Source organism: Taudactylus pleione, unplaced genomic scaffold (assembly GCF_031769625.1).
Source record: "Taudactylus pleione unplaced genomic scaffold, aTauple2 ptg000007l, whole genome shotgun sequence".
Lineage (NCBI taxonomy): Eukaryota > Metazoa > Chordata > Amphibia > Anura > Myobatrachidae > Taudactylus > Taudactylus pleione.
Window position 1 is genome coordinate 28,778,820 of NW_028284410.1, and position 19,801 is coordinate 28,798,620.

The window sequence follows — 19,801 nt, forward strand, 5'->3', positions numbered from 1 at the left end:
AGAGGTGGTAGTTACAAACAGTCCTCCAGGAGTCAAGATCAATAATGAGATATTCCACATTGACTTTACTCGTTTCTTGTGAAAGACTTCTTCAGGGAAGTCTGTTCAGGGGGATAGTTTTCTTCTGCACTTAATTTCCAGTACAGTTGTAATGAGTTTATAAAAATGTTTGTAAGCAGCTATCAACTGCACAATAAAATTACTTTATTTTGTATGTTATATTCAATATATTCTATTCGTATACTCTGCCTGTATCCTATGTGCCTTATAAGTAAGCTGCATTGTAACAAACTATCAGTACAATAAAGATCAGTAAACAAGACGTAATGGGAATTATATTGTTCCAAGGTCTGTTGAGAATTGTACCATAGCCTATGATGCATCAACTATTCCTTGGGAATTGTTTTAAAATATATATACAGTATGGGACTCATAATACTTAACTGAATTGGCTGTAGAACTGTACCAGAGGAATATTGATCCAACAAGGGCCATGAGAGTGTTTACAGGGCTATATAATATTAACAAATGATGCTTGGAATTCCAATCACCACTTACATGTGTTTCTCAAATACATGCACACTGCTTTAAGGAGCACTGTATCTAGTGTTTAATATTAAACATCATATACTGTAGCTGTAATATTAATATGACTAATATGAACAATATCTCTGTAGTCATTGAAGGGTTTACTACTGTAACTATATCCATCATGTCTGCTTTTATTCCTCTGCAGTGAGTGACCATGTGAGGAACGAGTAGTTTGTAATGGAGTGGGGAGGTAGTGAAATGTTGGGTTCACAATGAACGTTGTATTTGATCTTCAAGGTATATATCTGAAAATTACAATTTAGTGATTTAGGTAACCTTTATTGTATTATTCATTCAACCTTATCATTTCCATCCATGCTAAATGATGAATTGGTATTAGTTAAACAATATACACATCAATGGTAGCAAGTGAAGATCATGCACTGTAGTATATATTTCCATAATAGACTTATTTGTAATGTAAATGTGTATATCAGTGTGCAGTAGTCCAACTTGTCATGAAGAGAAGTAGCTCTATGTGAAATATTTATAACTCTTACTGTGCAGGTAAAGTACTGCCGGAGTCTTTTAGGAGAAAATATATTGAACTCTTGAATGGAGAATGACCTGTAGTCATGGCAGCTGCAATTATACCTTGGCTCACCTAGACAAAGTGGATTTGGTTTACTGGGGCCATTCCCAAAAATATCAGATACAAAATGGCACAGTAAGCCATACTAGCATGCACACCTATATTCCTAACCATCCAATGACATCCTCAAGATGTTTCACTTTTAGAACACAATAAAGCCAAAAATGTAGACAAAAATCAAGCGTCAGATTTAAGCAAAGTCCACAAAACCGATAATAGCTAAATATGCACTGAATGACCTACCTGACTGGGACTTTCTGCTGTGTCACTGACACCACTGATATGCACAAAGGTCAGCAATCAACAATGTGACCTATCTACATGTTAACCAAGACAATATTTATATATATTTGATTGGGAGTATTCTTAACCAGTCCCAAAAAGTCTATGGAAACTTTCTGTTATGTATTTTACTATTGGCTATGGCCAGTGCTTTTTTCTAAAAAAAAGAAGAAATATATTAAAATTTGGAGGTACCAGGTTTCAAGTTGATGTAACATTTATAGTAGCTTCCAAACTCTACACAACTCTACAGACAGTTATTTTTATATTTTAAATGATTTAACTGATTTCTACCTATTTCTAATTAAGGAATTGAAAATTATATTATATTATTTAAACCGCACTTCTCTGCCAACACTACAGAAGTTCATTTAAACAATTCAGTCAGGATGGATTTGCTGTGTAGGAAATTCATCTCCTTTTACAGATTGAGGTCTCTGAAGAGGGATGGAGAGGTAGCTTTAATACGATTATCCGTTGTTGCGTAGAGAGTCGAACTGCCATATTCTAGTTGTAAAAGCAGTGTTCTGGGGTGTGGTTATGTCTACATGGTCAAAATGTCGACATTGACTATGTTGTCATTCATCACGTAGACAACTGCTAAAATGTTGACATGATAGAATGTTGACATATTATCCCTGGTGGTCCAGTGGTGACTTACCTGTTCCCAAAGGCTTCAGCGGCTCTAGCGGCATCTTCTGGGTCCCGGAGGTCATGTGACCATCAGTTCAAGCAGAGTCATCTGATGAGGAGGCATTCTGGTGAATATACCTGCCCTATTCCTAACCCTGACCCCATAGGTGCTTAACCCTAGCCATCCCTCTAGTGCCTAACACTCCCTCCCCTGCCCATGTAGCCTAAAATTAGTCTGTCCCTAATGCCCAACCATAACCCTTCCATCTTGCAGTCTAACTATAATGTCGACATTCTGACAATTTTGGCTTTTCACATGTCGACATTCTGACAATGTTAACATGTTGCCTGTTGACATGAATGCCAACCTATTGACTACATCCCTCAGTTAAAATATAATCACATGTATGTATGTATCACTTTACTGTTTCTGGGCCTATAAGTCCCAAAAACGTAAATACATAATAAAATTAAATATTTTTGCTATTCATGTACTTGGGAGAATAAACTTATTATACTACTGTATTTTGTAGTTTTTGTAGCTGCACTAATTTCATAGAATCACCTATGAGAAGAACATTGGAAAGTTACAGATATTATGGGATTGATAATTCAACTGTTAAGTAAGTAGTTAATAATACAGATGGTTTAGAACTGTTGTATCAATTTATAATCATTCAAGATAGAAGTACTGTAGCTTGAATCAATAGAAAATCTATATTTACCATAAAGGGTACTAAATTTTAAAATGACAATTGATAAAACAATAAACCAACAATGATTAGTAAATCATTAGAATTACATATTTTCCCAGACAGAAAGGGGTGGTGGAGTACTCATTTTGCTGTTGCTTTATCAGGGGTTCCCTATGTTGGGAGCAGCCTGAGAGTCCAACTCCCCATACCCCTTTCTGCCTGGGTAAGTATGGAAATAAGTATCATTTTGTAGCTATTATTACTGTTTGTATCTATTATTAGTTTGGTTGTTGATGTTTAAATGACTTCCAATGAATAGTGTCATTTTTATTCGTATAAATAAAATACATTGGACAAAGGCCCTCATTCAGAGACGCTCGTAAGCGGCCGCTCGTTCGTTATGAGCGATGTTCGCTCATCTGCGCATGCGTACGGATTGTAATACGCATGCGCGAACCAGTCAGTGCGGCCGAAAATAGTTTGTTCGCTAAATAGCGAATGTCTGCTATTTTGAGTGACAGGAGGAGGCGTATGTGGGTGGTAACAGGGGAAGGTGCTTGAAAACGAGGAGTGGAATTCAGAACGCAGGCGTGCTTAAAGGTCAAAACGGGCGTTTTAAGGGTGTGCATAATTAATACAGCAGCGTCATTGACCACGTCACTTGGTTGTTTTATAGTCAGAACTGCTCGCAAGATAGCGGTAGGAAAAACTAACCACAGGAATAGCGAGCAGTTCATACGCTTTTCGATATACTCGATTAATCTAATAAATAGTGGACATGACGTATAATGCGAGCGGCCAGGGGGCTTATTTTTCAGAATTACGACCGCAAGTTTTGTTAGCTCGTTCAGACATAGAGGCGTGAACAGACCGCAAAGAGCGAACGGTTCATTTGAATAACCACCCCTTTTTTCTGAACGAACGACCGCAAATAGCGTCCAGCTCTGAATCAGGGCCAAATACCACAGTTATGTACTGGGTTATTTTCCCAAATAATGCTATTCTTCCTATATTTTATATAATGTACATATTTTGTTTCCATTCCTTACCACACCCATGGGCATAACTACCAAGGAGTGCAGTGGCTATCGGACTCAGAGCTGAGGGGGTCCATCTTCCTTGCATGTGTTATATACATTTTTCACCATTGGGTGGTACATAGTGGCCTTTACAAACTTTTGTTATGGGGCCTTCAAATACCTAGTTACCCCCCTGGCCACACCTCTGTCTTCCTGGGTTTTTTTAATTCACTTTTCTCTCATAAATATTTTCTACCCATTATCTGCTTTGTCTAATCTCTATTTGCCATATTATCATTCCTCTTTCCCTTTCTACTAAATGTAAGTTCCCTCACATTTATAAATAAAAAAAATATAAATTGGACCCCTCTTCCTTACTGTTGAATAATAAAAAAGACCATAATTAAAAAGCACTGTAATTATATTTAATCAGAACATCTGATATCTGGGGATGAACTGTGCCAAAATGTGAAATGGCTTCATGAGTTGTTCATTAGGACTGGCTGTCAGATGCTGTTTTGAAGATCGTGATGTGAATATGGAATATTCTTACAATTATTGTGATTTTTTTCTCACATTTTTCTGGCTGATCCTCCACCCTCTGAACTGGGAGGGGATACGCTACCCATGCATTTTGTATATACCACAACCATACTTTGAGACATAGGACCTAAAATATTGCATTGGATTACTGCATACAATTGCTCCAAATGGTCACATGGCTATTGCTTATATAAGACCCAATGTAACATTTTCAGAGAATTAAATTAAAACATCAAGGACATAGTATCCAAAAATATAATTATGTTTACCAATCTGTATGACCTAGGAGTCATAACCATTTCCTTGTCACAGTTTGTTTTAATGGGTAAGTGTTGAAGAACATAGCTGTTACATTAAGTCGTAGTGTATCTGCTCAGTCAGTGTGTGTGATTAGTGCAAGTTGGGAGGTGGGACAGCATAGCACATGTCTTGCTTAACTGAAACATCTCCTTAAAGTTTTTTTTAAGTATTTTGATTTCTATGCACATGGATGGTCTTTTATTTTTAATGAGAAACACCTTCAAATATAAGCAATCTCCTCCCCATACTAATCATTTAAATATCTCACTCCTGTCCTTGCGTAGATTTGTTGTTGCGCAATGCATGTGCTGTCCCATAAATATTGACACATGGTCACACAAATATGATTTCTAACATATTATAATGCATTTGTGGGTCTGACACACTGCTAGTCCACTTCTATAAATGATCCTCAAATTTGTACCTGTTGAGTTTTTCCATAGCAATACAGTGCTATGCTGAAGGGGCCTCTCATGGTTTTGTTAATTTATGCGAAGCTTCCCAGAAGATAAATTTGCGATCACCAAACAGAATTGACCTGGTCTCACTTAAAGGTTCTCATTGCGTTTCCCAGGTACCAACTGGCCAGGATACAGATTCCTCCTGTGTTGGGTAGGAGGGCTAAACTATTGTTACAAATAAATGTAAAGGATACATTTTCTGTTGTGAGGTCAGTGTGGTAGTTTGCAGCAGTACTAGAGAACTTCCCGTAAGGCTGGCTATCTGACTGCACCTATAGCAATGTCTTCCATTCCACATTTTTTGCCTTTCCCAGAACTTCTTATTCCAAGAAAAACAAAAGTTACAACTTTGTAGATATGATGCACTGTACCAGTGATTAATTACTGTAATTAAAAATCTTTTTATATTGATCCATTTAAATATTGCTAAAAAAAATGGTCTCATGCCATCAAAATGTTAAAAATATTGTATAATTTAATTGTAAAGTAAGAAACCTGTTTAAACTCAAGGTTCCTCTTTTCTAACTTATATTATATTGTCTTGTAAATTAATGTGTTCCTTTTTTTTAGATTGGGGGGTATTCATGAAAGCTTGGAGAGAGATAAAATTGTGAAAGATAATTCTATCTCTCTCCAATTAGCTCCTAACTGTCATTTTTCAAACACAGCCTGTAAAGTGACGGTTAAGCCAGGTACACACCAGACAATATGTTGTCCGATCCGGCGGTTCGGACGACATATCAGGCACATCGACCAGTGTGTATCCACTATCTCACTGACGATGCAAGCTCCCTCGCATCGTCAGAGACATCCTCCGTCGGCCCTGCAATCAGGACCGAGTGATATCGTCAGCCGAATACAGAATGGCTCCCGCCGTCGTTCTGTCACTGCTGGCATAGACAAGTGTGTATACACTTACCGATGCCGGCACCCCCGCCAGGTCCCGCCACAAACGATATTGTGCTGGGTACACATTGTAGTGTGTACCCAGCATTAGGAGCTGATTAGTTGGTACTGTATCTCTCACAATGTTATCTCTCTCCAAGCTTTCTTGAATACCCACCTTTATTTTCCCATTTATATGGTTTACATCACAGCATTTACCTTAACCAGGTTTATTGCTGTTAAATATCTGGTCAGTATGTTTGTACTTTATATATTTTGTGATATTTTCTGATCAGTATATCTGTGGGTCATTAGAGCAGAGCTGATCACCACTGAGAAAAAATTATACAGGAATTTGATCGGCAGAGAATAGTTCCTTTGGATAGAAAACAAATGTGTGGTACATATCCAGAATGACTCATATAGATTTGGGTTGTTGTGCTGCCGATGTCTCACAGTACTTTCCAGTAATACGAATGAAGGAAGCTCAGCTTAAGAGCTGGTTGGTGTCTATATAAAAAATGTCCTGGTATTTAAGTCCATTAGCTAAACTGCAGAAAGCAGATGATGTACAAATGGTAAAGCAAGAAATGGCCAATGCGAATGTGGTGAATTAAATTATTCTAACTGGAATTAGAGCAAAGTGTTAGGGAATGATGATAAATTATAATAAGTGTCAATTCCTGAGCTCTGTGTACGTTCTGCAGCCCAATCAAATTACAGTTCTGAAAACCATTGTGATCACAACTACATGTACAGTGTGTAATGTATGCTACAACTGGCATGCTTCTGAATCACTAGGCAGTGCCCCAAGGAATAAGTTATTTATAACAATGGCAAGTGCCATATGTCTGTGACATCCTGAAGCCAAGTTGAAATAAAGTAAAATTTTCAAAGAGACTTGAAGGAAACAGGAGAATATTGTTCGTTTCCCTTACATTGTTCAAAATAAATTCATATTTATGTATCCTGACTTCCGTGCACTATTTTCCTTAAGCATACATGAACAACCACCCACAACCAAGTTAAATAAGACCCATCCAAGATGGTTCTTATAGCAGTGGCTTCTATTTCCCTATGACATTTCTCTCTATGAATAAAAATGGAGCAATTGGTGTATACTGCTGTTTTTGGCTGTTTTATTCTGTCTTATTGTGACCTTTCTTTATATTTCCTTGTACTACCAATGCAGGGTACACACTTGAGTGGCCTGCAATAGTGCCAAGTCCAGGGACACCCAAGACATCGCATGATTGCTGGTACACACTACATTGATGTAATGAAGGATGAAACGATCACTCATGCCATCCTTAATTAATATACATGGTGCCACATGCGATATCGTCTGGCTGGCCATGCAACTCAGCCAACCGTACGATATTGTATGCGACCGCGGAAGCACGTAAATCAGGCATACACATTGAGTGATATACCCGATTTGTCATTCCGATTTGGCAAAATCAGCCAAATCGCAACAACATTGCTCCAGTGATGTCTCCTGTGTTACCTTTATAATGAATGACACCGATGCCTAATTTATACAAAAGTACTGTAGGTGAAAATGTTAATTTATCCTGCTTTTGTATAATTTAAGTGATGATGAATAAACCCCTAATACCTAGTTGCTGCCTTGTGAGGTGAAATGTTGCATAAATATTTGTACAGTGTGTTTTGAATATTTATTGCAGAAATAAAATCTCTTACAAAGTACCCTGACACCATGACACTATTGGGGAGATGTATGAACAGGCGAGGATCAGTGTCAGTGCACGTTATGTGCGCTGATACCGCTTCTCCCCCATGTATTAATGTGGGGTTGGGTGGTAAATGAGAGGGGTGCTATGTATACAAGATAGCACGCCAATTTGCTGGGCAATGTATGAACAGTCAGTGACACTGTCCATTTTGACAGTTGCAGCTATCGCTTTTGACAGCACTGACAGCACTGTCCCCGGCTGCGTCGGCGCTGAGCTCCGGGCTGTACGTGAGATCTCACGATGCTTGTGAGATTTTGCGCATGCCCAGTGGAGCTGGCCAGGAGGTGAGACACAGCACATCAGTACTAGGCTGATACCGTGTGGGTTTTAGTGGGGATCGCTGGAGGGGGGAAGTTTTCACTCCCCCACTCCAGCAGACTGCTTCCTGCTTTGCCTCGGTAGAGAAGCAAAGCAGGAAGAGTTATAGTCAGGGGTTAAAGTGGTCCGGAACAGGGCAGAACTGCGTTCCATCACTTCTATTTGGAGACGGAACCAGTTCCACATCCTCCGACCCACCACAGCCCGGCGCTGCAGAAGGCTCCATTGCCAGGTGCCCTCTGAGATTTTGTTACCAGCGGGCACCCGGCTCCCTCCCCACAGTGCCAGCGGCAGTCAAGGGCTGGAGCTCACTCCTGAGCTCGGGCTTCCAGCTCCTGCAGTGTGCAGTGCACTATGGGAGAGACTTCATGATGTCTCTCCCATAGTTCAGAGGACCAGCTAGGCGGACCGGAGGCCATGGATGCAGGAGTGGGGCTTAAGGTAAGTATTGTTTCAGGTTTTTTTATGTAAGCGGCTTCACTATAGGGGGCATTACCACTTGGGGCATTACTACTGGGGACATTACTACTGGGGGCATTACTACAGGGGGCACTACTACTGGGGGCATTACCTCTACAGGGAGCATTACTACAGTGGGAACCACGTCTGGGGGTACTGAATAAGGGGCACCACTACTGGCAGCACTACCACTGTGGGCACTGCATAAGGGGCACTACCACTACTGGGGCACTGCATAAGGTGCACTATCACTACTGTAGACTCTACATAAGGGGCACCACTACTGGGAGCACTGAATAAGGGGCACCACTACTGGGAGCACTGAATAAGGGGCACCACTTCTGGGGACACTGCATAAGGGGCACTACCACTGTGGGCTCTGCATAAGGGGCACTACCACTACTGGGCGAACTGCATAAGGGGCACCACTACTGGGTGCACTGCATAAGGAGCACCACGACTGGGGTCACTGAATAAGGGACACTGCCACTGTGGGCACTGCATAAGGGACACTATCACTACTAGGGGCACTGCATAAGGGGTGCCATTACTGGGGAACTGCATAGGACACTACTGCTGTGGGCTTGTATAAGGGGCACTACTACTACTGTGGGCACTGCATAAGGGGCACCACTACAATGCGCATTGCATAAGGGACACTACTGCTGTGGGCATTATGTGTAAGGGGCACTACTGCTGTGGGCATTGTATAGGGCCACTACTACTGTGGGTATTATGTAAAAGGGGCACTGCTGTGTGTCATACATAAATAAGGGACACTGTTATGTGGCGTAATGTGAATCAGAGAAGAATCAAGATTGTGCTACTGTGTGGCATAATTTAAATTGGGAATACTATTATGTGACCATGCTCCTTTCTTTTGAGACCATGTCTCCTTTTTTCCCGCGCGCTGCTGTCCCGTATTTAAAAAAATAGCAGGGGGGGCGGGGTGTGAGTTCCACCACTTCTCTACGACCACTTTAAGCACTGGTTATAATGGCACGATGCATGCCACTATAATACATTTCCTCCTAAATGTGTAATTTTTCCTGGTATCATCGGACTTTGTAAAGCACAATAGTATGTACTGTATACAGGACTGAGGGTGGACTTATATGTTGTATTAGCTGTCGTTTTGTAAGCAGAACCAAATTGTTACGTGCACTTAATGAAGCAACTATTTCCTAGTAAAATGATAGGCGGAGTGTTCATTCTATCCCACAAAATGTCTGCCTCTATAAGGATATATTTGGTAAAACAGCTGACAAATATGTGTGTGGTCACTGCAGACAACATAAACTTGTTATGTTGGTATTGAGATCCATTCTAGATATTAGTTTGTTTTGTAAGGTTCTTCTTACCTGAAATGAGCTATCTAATGCCACAATAATGTTGGTCTAGGGTAGAACTTACAAAATGTCTGTACTACTGCAGAAAAGCATTTTCATTGTGATATCATGCTTTATACATTGGAACCGGGATTGAAATTGAATCCTGAAGGGAACAGACAAACCGTTGCAGAAAAAGACAGAGAACGGGGGTTGGTTTCTGAAGAGCGAGGAGTATGAAAGGGAATACAGCAGCAGCATCTAAAATAGATTGGAGTTTGACAGTTGGAAGAAAACTATTTAGAAGGAGAGACATTTTTTTTGCGAGACAAGAAACAAAATCAAGAGTTGCTTCTTACGTGAAGGCAGCAGGATTTAGAGGGAGCTTGAATGTGAGAAATGAAGAAAAGAGCAATGTGAAAGATGACTCAACAGCAAACAAGATTGTGGAGTTTTTCACACTAGGGAGGTTTGAGGTGAGGGGGTTAATGCTGGAAGGATGGAAGTAGAAGAATATGCTTTATACTAAATTGAGCTTGTTGGATTAGGAAGCTGCTGTTTGTAGAAAGAAAAACTTATTGACAGCTGTTGTCAGAAACTTTATTAGGTTTTAGTGGCAAATAGGCATCATAGCAGCCAGTTTAGAGTATAGCTGGTGCTTTATTCTGAAAGTGTTGGAAGTGTAGTATAGCTGGTACTGTATTATTAGAGTGTTGGTAGTGTAGTATAGCTAGTACTGAATTTATCTAAGTGTTGGAAGTGGAGTGTAGAAGGTACTGTATTTTGAAAGTGTTGGAAATGTAGTATAGCTTGTACTGTATTATCAGAGTGTTGGAAGTGTACAATAGCTTGTAGTGGAGTGTAGCTGGTACTGTATTATCAGAGTGTTGGAAGTGTAGAATAGCTTGTAGTGGAGTGTAGCTGGTACTGTATTATCAGAGTGTTGGAAGTGTAGAATAGCTTGTAGTGGAGTGTAGCTGGTACTGTATTATCAGAGTGTTGGAAGTGTACAATAGCTTGTAGTGGAGTGTAACTGGTACTGTATTATCAGAGTGTTGAAAGTGGAGTGTAACTGGTACTGTATTAGAGTGTTGGAAGTGTAGAATAGCTTGTAGTGGAGTGTAACTGGTACTGTATTATCAGAGTATTGAAAGTGGAGTGTAACTAGTATTGTATTATCAGAGTGTTGGAAGTGGAGTGTAACTGGTACTGTATTATCAGAGTGTTGGAAGTGGAGTGTAACTGGTACTGTATTATCAGAGTGTTGGAAGTGGAGTGTAACTGGTACTGTATTATCAGAGTGTTGGAAGTGAAGTGTAACTGGTACTGTATTATCAGAGTGTTGGAAGTGAAGTGTAACTGGTACTGTATTATCAGAGTGTTGGAAGTGAAGTGTAACTGGCACTGTATTATCAGAGTGTTGGAAGTGGAGTGTAACTGGTACTGTATTATCAAAGTGTTGGAAGTGAAGTTTTGCTGGTACTGCATTATCAGAGCATCCCCAGTCATACTTATGAGATTTGATACAAAGTTATTAGAATAATAAAAAGAGGATATAACCTATAAACATCTACTTTGTTTATTGTAATAATTTTATAGTTAACACTTACCAGCTTTGTGGAGCTCCCTGGGACTGCAGGAAGATGGGAGATGAGGCAGAAACAGCTCAGCCTCGCTTCTGTATAGTTAGATACTGCTTGCAGAGCTAGAGGCAGGGCCACACCACGGGCAGTAAGCTGCACAGAAAGAGAGATAATAGAGGCATGCCTCGGAGTATGAGGGGGTGCCTTGAGCACTGATGGACACCTTGGATGTGTCATGTGACCAGGAAGTACACTGCAATGTTTCGAGATTGGACCTCAGTTAGCAGCAGCAAGAGAAGACACAGTGATGCAGGTAGGAGAATCAATGGACACTGAAGATTAGTGTAGTGATGGGGGAGTTACAGTAGAGTAAGGGGGTGAGACAGACTCCCAGCTCTAAGACCCATCTCCATGTGTGCCGCCCCAGCCATTGACCTCACCGTACATCACTGGTCCAGGTTTTAGTGATATCCATGCTTGAGCACATATGGTTAAACCAAAATAAGTGCAGTACTAATTAAGACACCTGTGCTCAAGTATGGCTATCCTTAAAACCTGGACTGTTAGATCTAAGTTAGGAGTTTGATGGTGGTAGACACTTTTTTGACTCAATAACGGTATATGGGGGTGTGATTAAAATATGTTGTGTTTTGATCACTGTGATTAAAAAAGAAATATTGTACAAGATCAAGGCAAAAATTTTAAAAAAAATTCAACAGAAGTTGCACACTGACTAAATAAAGCAAAGGAAACCATAAACCAAAATCCATAAGTGTCTTGGTGTCTATAGATCAAGAGGTCTATTTATTACAGGGTACAAAAACACTATCTGAGTGAAAAGAGTTGTTTGTCCTATACATCAAGGGGCAATCTCTGCCACCGGTAAATGTCACTAAATCTGGGCACTCATTTCCACTGCGCATGCATGAACAGGCTAGCTGGGTCACACATACACATATCCCCTGAGACTTGCCAGGTGCAGCAGTAAGTTAACCTTTACCGCTCCAAGCCATGACCATCGAGGCAGCTGAGTATCATTTAGCTTGCTCTCCAAGCTTTATTGTCAGATATTTATAAACCCTCTAGTCATTTGGTGAAGTGTATACTGTATATAGATTTTAAAGATGCTGCCAAAAAATGAACTGACAAAGACAAACCTCCTCCAACTACCAAGACATTGTAATATATGTGGGAATATGGAAATATTACTCTAAAATAAAGTCAACTACAGTAAATGTATCAGTTAAGAAACAGGTAAACAAAATAAAATTATAAAAATTCAAAATATTTTTTTTAAAAAGAAGATATGCTTCATCATGTATGTCATTGATGGTGTGCAAGTGACAGGGAATGACCAAGACACACAGGCATTTATAAAAATTAAAAATATTAAAAAACAAAGAGAAGAAAGCATAATATTTTTTTTAAAATGGTGCGTGTCAGGTGTAACATATTAATAGAGAAAATTTTAAATGACTGCCAGAGCTGACTTACAATAGTTTTGGATTCTAGCAGAAAACTGTAATTGCTTATTGTAATAACAAACTTTTAAAAGTTGCTATTGGGAATTAGACAGCAGACACATTTATTGGGGAAGTTTGACATTTAAAACATAAACAAAAAGGATTATGGCATCCATCTTTGCATGATTTACAGCAGAAGGCACAATGATTCAAACACCTTAAAATCTGTACATTATTAGTATTATATTATCATTTATATGTAAAGAGCCACAGTGTTTCCATAGCTTCATATATAGTGGAAGAAACATACAGCAAAATTACACAAGATAATTCACAACTTTACAAATATACATAATTATAATACTCAGATTATGCAATTATGTAGAGAACACAGTGGGAGAGATGGACCTTAAAAGCTTACAGTCTGGTACATACTGCATCTGTGTGTGTTAAGCTATATAAGCTATATAAGACGTTAATACCCAGTATCACCTCCGAACATTTTAGGAGTCCAATTTGTCTGAAAACGGGGCATGGCCTCATTCCCACTAGGCCACACCCCTGGTGTGATGCTGTTTGGGGGGGGGCATGTCCGCAAGTCACGCCCCCATTTTGCGTCATGCTGGTTGGCTTCTGGGCTGCCCCCAGCCCTTTCCCTGCACTGCTTGGATGCCGCGTGCATGCATGCAGCATCCACACAGCTTCACAGTACTGCTGCTCTGCGGTGGACCCTGAGTGTCCCCAACATCCCGACCGACCGTGGGACACTACAGCCCGTGGGTGGGACAGCGGCAGAGTTCCCGAAAAATGAGACTGTCCCGGTGGAATCGGGACAGTTGGGAGATATGCCTTTAATGTGGCATATCTCTGGGACAGCAGATGTCTAAATGATAGACTTACTGTACAGTCTCATGATTAATGTCCTATGACTAGAAATGTTCTGTCATTTCAGCTTTTTGTCCTTTATTAGCATTATTTTAGACATTGAAAAGATGGTGGTACTGCAAAGTTGTGAGGAAGGAGAAGAAAAATATTACTTTTGGGGATTTATTTGTAAATGCACATGTTCTGAAAGACAAGAGCCAGAATAAATGAATGTTGTATCCTGAAATGACCTATACGTTACTTGGAATATGTACCCTTATATGTAGTATTGTGCAGTGTGGTCAGAAAAGGGGGTTATTGCAGTCCATTCTCAGCCCTTGGGAATGAGAGATACTCTCTAGAGCTGATAATACAGTTGCATCATTCTGCTGCCCTAACCATTTAAGCAATTCAATTTATTAAATAGCAGCTGTGACGAATGAATGTCAGACTCTGAGCTCATAATGCTTCAGTTAATAGAAGCACACCTTTGAACATCCCCACTGTCATTTATTTGCGATTCTAACAGTACTGCTGACAAACTTTAGTACTGAGATAATTGTCATGAAGGTCACCCTCTGCTTTAATTTAAGTGCCTGATAGGAATAAGCTCTTGTACTATCCATGTTCTATTATTAACCTGTATTTGAAAAGCACTGCTGCCTTCTCCGGCGCTGTACAATGGGGAACAGTTTATGTGCTGGGCCAATAAGAACTCTAGGTTTACCTTAAGAGGATATGACGGCTGTAAATCCCACTGAGACGCAGAAGATTATAGCTGACACAGAGCTACTTCACCTTTCATTTTATGTAGGCATGGAGACAGTTTTAGAAATGTGATTTGTTTCTATAATCAGAATAATATGTTAATGTATGTCATTCAATACTGTAGATCAATGTCATTGCCACAGCTTTACCATCCTGCTATGAGTCTCTGTTTTAAATTCGTTGACCAATAAAAAAATAGGACACAATGCATAGGGTTTATGTACAGTATATATTCTAGTTAGATACCCCATTATGCTCATAATTCAAAACTTATAGCAGATAGCCATTATACTTGCTCAATGGCAGAATATAATATTGGTATTTGGCATGGTAGATCGAGGCCTATGTCAGTAAGGGGGAAGGGAAGTTTGCAAATAAATTCCCAATTCATACTCATTGGTGTAAATATGACCTTGCCAAAAGTAAAGTAAGAGAAGGGATCTTGTAGTGAGTGGCTTGCACTATTTCCAACACAGTTGGTCAGATGTTCTTGTTATGCATTGCATTTATTTGAGAGTGCAGGGGGTATATTTACTAAAGGTAGATTTTAATTGATTTCAAATCGATGTTGTGTTTCTGGGCCTAAATAACACATCTACTAACACTTAAAAAAAAAAAGAAAAAAAAAATTGTCTGTTAGTAAATGTGTTAAACTTATTTAGCCTCAATAAATATAGTATGTGGAATGAGGATTCATGTCTGGAGCAGCACCAAAGCTATGTAACCTGCTTGATTTTACCAAATGGACACGGTTTTCAATTACTCATACAGTGCTTTCTTGTACTTCCTTAGTTCCTTCTGCCATTGATTTTAAACATACTTTTATACTTCTACAATATATAAAAAAGGCTTGTTCTGTGTATTATGTAGTAACTGCGATATGACCTTTATCGGACATTGTTGAGTGAGCTTGGACACTGTAACAACTGATAATAGATGAGTGAATGATATTTGTACTTTGGGCCAAGACAGGGCATTTTCAGTGTGTTTGATAGGTACTTCATAATAAACATTGGAAATGTTACAACAGGAATAGGACTCTTTATCTTCAAGCTCATGTTATCTATTAATGTTTATTTTCCTTCTGGTACCTCCCTCATAAGACACAACTGAGTTACAGAGTATGTACTTACCCTTTTCCATGTTCTGATAGGTGATCAAGCTTACATTTGAAGAGTTTGAGCTGGAAAGAGGGTATGACACTCTCACAGTAGGAGATGGTGGGAAGGTTGAGGACCAGAAGTCTGTACTCTATGTGTAAGTGAACTGATTTCCATGACTATAGTATCCTCATGGCTTGAGTACTGCAAACTATGTGGCATTCTCATCCATCTATCCTTGCTTCAATCTGTCCTAGTCGCACCATATCTGCTGCACCACTCTGTAAATCCCTACACTGGCTACTCATGTCCTCCAGATCCAACTGAAATAACCATCACCTAGTCTAGTTCTTGCCTTGTCTCTGGCAACCAAATCTCACTCATGCTTATTAGGCGTCTAGCACTATGGATATCCCCAACACAACACTCTGAAAACTCACATATTTACTAGAGTTTACCCTCCCCATTCCTAAGCTACTCACACTAGCACATCCTCACAACTATCCCAATCTCTACTCTTGCTTCTTGTTCCAACCCTGCAATTTTTACACTAAATAGAAAGTTATCTTATGATACTCCCTACCCTTTGTTAACTTGTCTGCTTTTACTTTGTCTACCTTGTATGTTTGTTTTATGTATTCTCTGTTTTCCCCACTGCATGGCGACGTGGAGCACTGTGGCTTATTACAAACCTTTAACAATAATAATTATCCATTGTAAAAATTATGGTAATAAAATATCAGAACAGGCAGAAACACCAATGAGTCTACTGTACTAAAAATATAAAATAAGTTGCTGACAAAACTTATGAGGGATGTTTTATTGTAGGAAGTAATTTCAAAACAATGTAGTCGTAGCATAGAGATTAGCAACAATCTTCCATGTATGCAACTTTGCAGAGGTCCCACAGGTGTTTAGAGGTAATTGTGCCTCAAAGTGTATAAGGGAATTGCGGCTGGGGATCATTCTGTTGAAAGGCATAGGCGAGCCGCATATACTGTACATGTCCTGTGTTTGTCCCGTAACCTCCAGAAAGAAAGTTTCAATAATTGTTGGAGCTGTAAGAAGTTATAAACTATTTTGGCGCATATGTCATAATGTATTTTCTGCTGCATACTTTTTAATATTATTCCAATAATAATTCCAAACAAAATTAGAGTACATTTACAGTTGTATTTTTTTGTTGTAAGTGTTGTTGATCTTGTTTTGCTTTCTACCTGTTATAACAGACTGACTGGAGCCAGTGTTCCAGATCTTATAGTGAGCTCCAATCACCAGATGTGGCTTCTGTTCAGGACTGACTCTTCTGGGAGTAACCTTGGTTTTAAGGCTTCTTATGAAGGTGAGTACTATATGCACACGGTACTCAACACATTTTGGTATCCTGTATGAGAAGTGGATGAGCAGAGAAGTTTCCCATAGCAACCAATCTAGCTAGCATTTATCAATTACATTCTAAACTGATATGGAAGGTGCTGACTGGTTGCTATGGGCAACTTCTACACTAGTCCACTTTTCTCTTTAGACGTTTTGATACATCTCCCCCATTGACTCTAATGTACACATTCTGAAAATTTGAGGATATTTTGTGAGCAAAACTTACATATTTTAGCTCTATTCTATGTAAATAGACAATATGACTATTGTAAAGATGAATATTTGTTTAAATTAAATGATGTTACTTATGTTCCAGCTATAAAAGTATGCTTTTTTTAAAAATAAAATTTGATGTATATGAAAGATTAAAAAAATCAATACTCAATACTTGTTTTTAATAAAAACAATTTAATAAACTGATAATACAAACAAATATAACATAACATTTTATCAATGTGCAAATATGCTAACAATAAAAGGAGCTGATCAGTCAATGAGAAGTCTCACTGCAGTTGAATGGATATTTCCTAGAAAAGGTATTTAAAACCAGTTAGTACATTGACCAATCACACTGGATATCAATAATGGGTCCACTGAATATAAAAATAATACCTTATTAGAAAACAGCACCGTAGATGACAGCTGAATCAACACTCTCCAGGGAGGACAAGAATTGAAGGGGCTGTGGTGTGAACCTGTATAGTCATGCGGCTCACCTTAGCCCTGGTCGGCTTTCTGTTGGAGCGTCTCCACTATGTACCCTCAGCCTGTGTACACTGACTGCCAGGTCTATCAAGGGAGTAAGACTCACGGCTGTGGTATGGTCTGTGCGGGAGGAGGGCTCGGACCAGTGGTAACGGAATGGTATTGCAACAGTGTGATAGACCAGAGAGGAAGGTATATTCTCTCTGGTCTATCTGTATATCTCCGTCTAGTGAGTGTAGCAGCATATAGCCCAATAGCCTTAACACATTTCTCCGGGACAGCACTTCCGGTTTCTTCAGAAGGAGTAGCAATAACTGAGTCCCAAAGTGCTCTTTAACTTATCTCAGTATTCACACAAAATAGCTGCCGCTCTTTACACTGTCAAACTCAGGCACTGTTCCTCAATTAGCTCAAACAAGAAGAATATCACACTGTTTACTCAAACTCAGTCTCTTGCACAAGTCAGGATTACACAGTACTTGAAATATAGCAGATCTCAGTATCGGTCAGCAATTCTCAGTATCTTTCAATAATGCTCAGTAACTCTCATACACTCTCACAATAACTCTGTAACAGTTCTCAGTAGCTCTCAAAACAGTTCACAATAGCTCCTAAACAATTCTCAGTTGCACTGCAGCTCAGTAGGGACCAGGGCCGTAACTAGGGTAGTGCGACCTGTGCCTTGGCTCAGGGCACCGCAGATCAGGGGGCGCTGTTTGGGCCTGTCAATTTTCCTGTTTATTATCATTCTCACTTGTAGCTTCTTCTTCTTTTATCCCCAGCAGCTCCTGGCCTCCCCTATCTCTTCCCTGGTCCTTCCCCATGAAGCCTTGGCCCTTTTTCAGGTGCACTATCTTATGGCCCTATTTAAAAAATGGGGGGGGGCAATGCTCTCTCTGGCACGGGGCACCGCTCTCTCTGGCACGGGGCACCAATAAGTCTAGTTACAACTCTGGTAGGGACATCTCCATTTACAGCTCTTTTACTCACAGCATCCACAGATCTCAACTGCGGCCCTCAGTGCTGACACACTGTCTCCGTGTCTTAGTCTCAGCTGGCGCTTCTGCAGCGATCACTCAGTGCACCGTCAGCGAGTATTCAGTGGCTTCTGCCACCTCACCACCTCAGCAATAGTGTTTTGCCCAGTCTTTCACAGCAGACCTGCAGCAACTCACCCCATGCTGCACTCCACTCCTCGTTGTCTCCCAGTCTCAACCGAGTATAGGGGTATCACGTACATATATGGAGGAGCAGCTTCACCAGCACTGAGTAGTAAGCTACTACCCTTCCATGTCAGCGGACAATGCTCACTGAGAGCAAAATTTACTAAGCGGTGGGTTCTAAACCCCGCCGGTTTGGCAGCTTTTTCTAAATGAAAGCCCTGTTCTATTCTATTCTAAAATTTGTTTGGACAGCAATTTTGCAGTGGTTTTAACCATAGTAAATCTGCAGATAGCGAAACCGCCACCAAAACGCCAGGGTTTACAACCTGCTTCTTAGTAAATTTTGCCCTATGAGGGTGCCGTGATGACAATTAAGATACTAAGGGGCCTATGTATTAATAATCGCGGTTCTGCCGCGATTATTAACAGTCCAACTCACCATGAATATTTTCATTTTTAATAAAAATATCCCGGTTATGTACTACCGGGAACTCGCAGGGACAGTGTTTGCGGTAACCCCGCGAGTTAAATCCCCGGCATTTAGGAGAAGTCTTTCACAGGAGTGAAAGACTTCCATGGGGGAAGCTGATACTGCGCATGCGCACAGTGTCAACTTCCGGGACTGGCCGGATGCTGCTGGGGAGAGATTAAAAGATCTGTCTCCTGCCCCTGGAGCCTCCATAGGCTAGTACACCATCTGAAGATGGTGTAAACTACTGTGGCTAAATTCTGAAAAGTTTCCCTTTTTGGAGTTTAGTACATGGGGTGAGATCATAGGGGGTCATTCAGACCCGCTCGTGAGTGTCAGGACGCTCGCAAGCGGGTCGATGTTCCCCACTGCGCATGTGCACAACGGAGGGAGCTCCGTCGTGCGCATGTGCGAGACCCGGGGAGCGACGGGCTTTGCATTGCTCC

At 40.3% G+C, this 19,801-nt stretch overlaps 1 protein-coding gene across 1 annotated transcript in view; it reads left to right on the forward strand.

Moving 5' to 3' along the window:
* Positions 1-19,801, forward strand: part of CSMD2 (CUB and Sushi multiple domains 2) — a 1,115,355-nt gene that overhangs the window by 807,199 nt on the left and 288,355 nt on the right. Inside the window, exons 11-12 of the mRNA XM_088462676.1 lie at positions 15,695-15,798; positions 16,871-16,983. Coding sequence (XP_088318802.1) covers positions 15,695-15,798; positions 16,871-16,983 — 217 coding nt within the window. The remainder of the gene's footprint in view (positions 1-15,694; positions 15,799-16,870; positions 16,984-19,801) is intronic.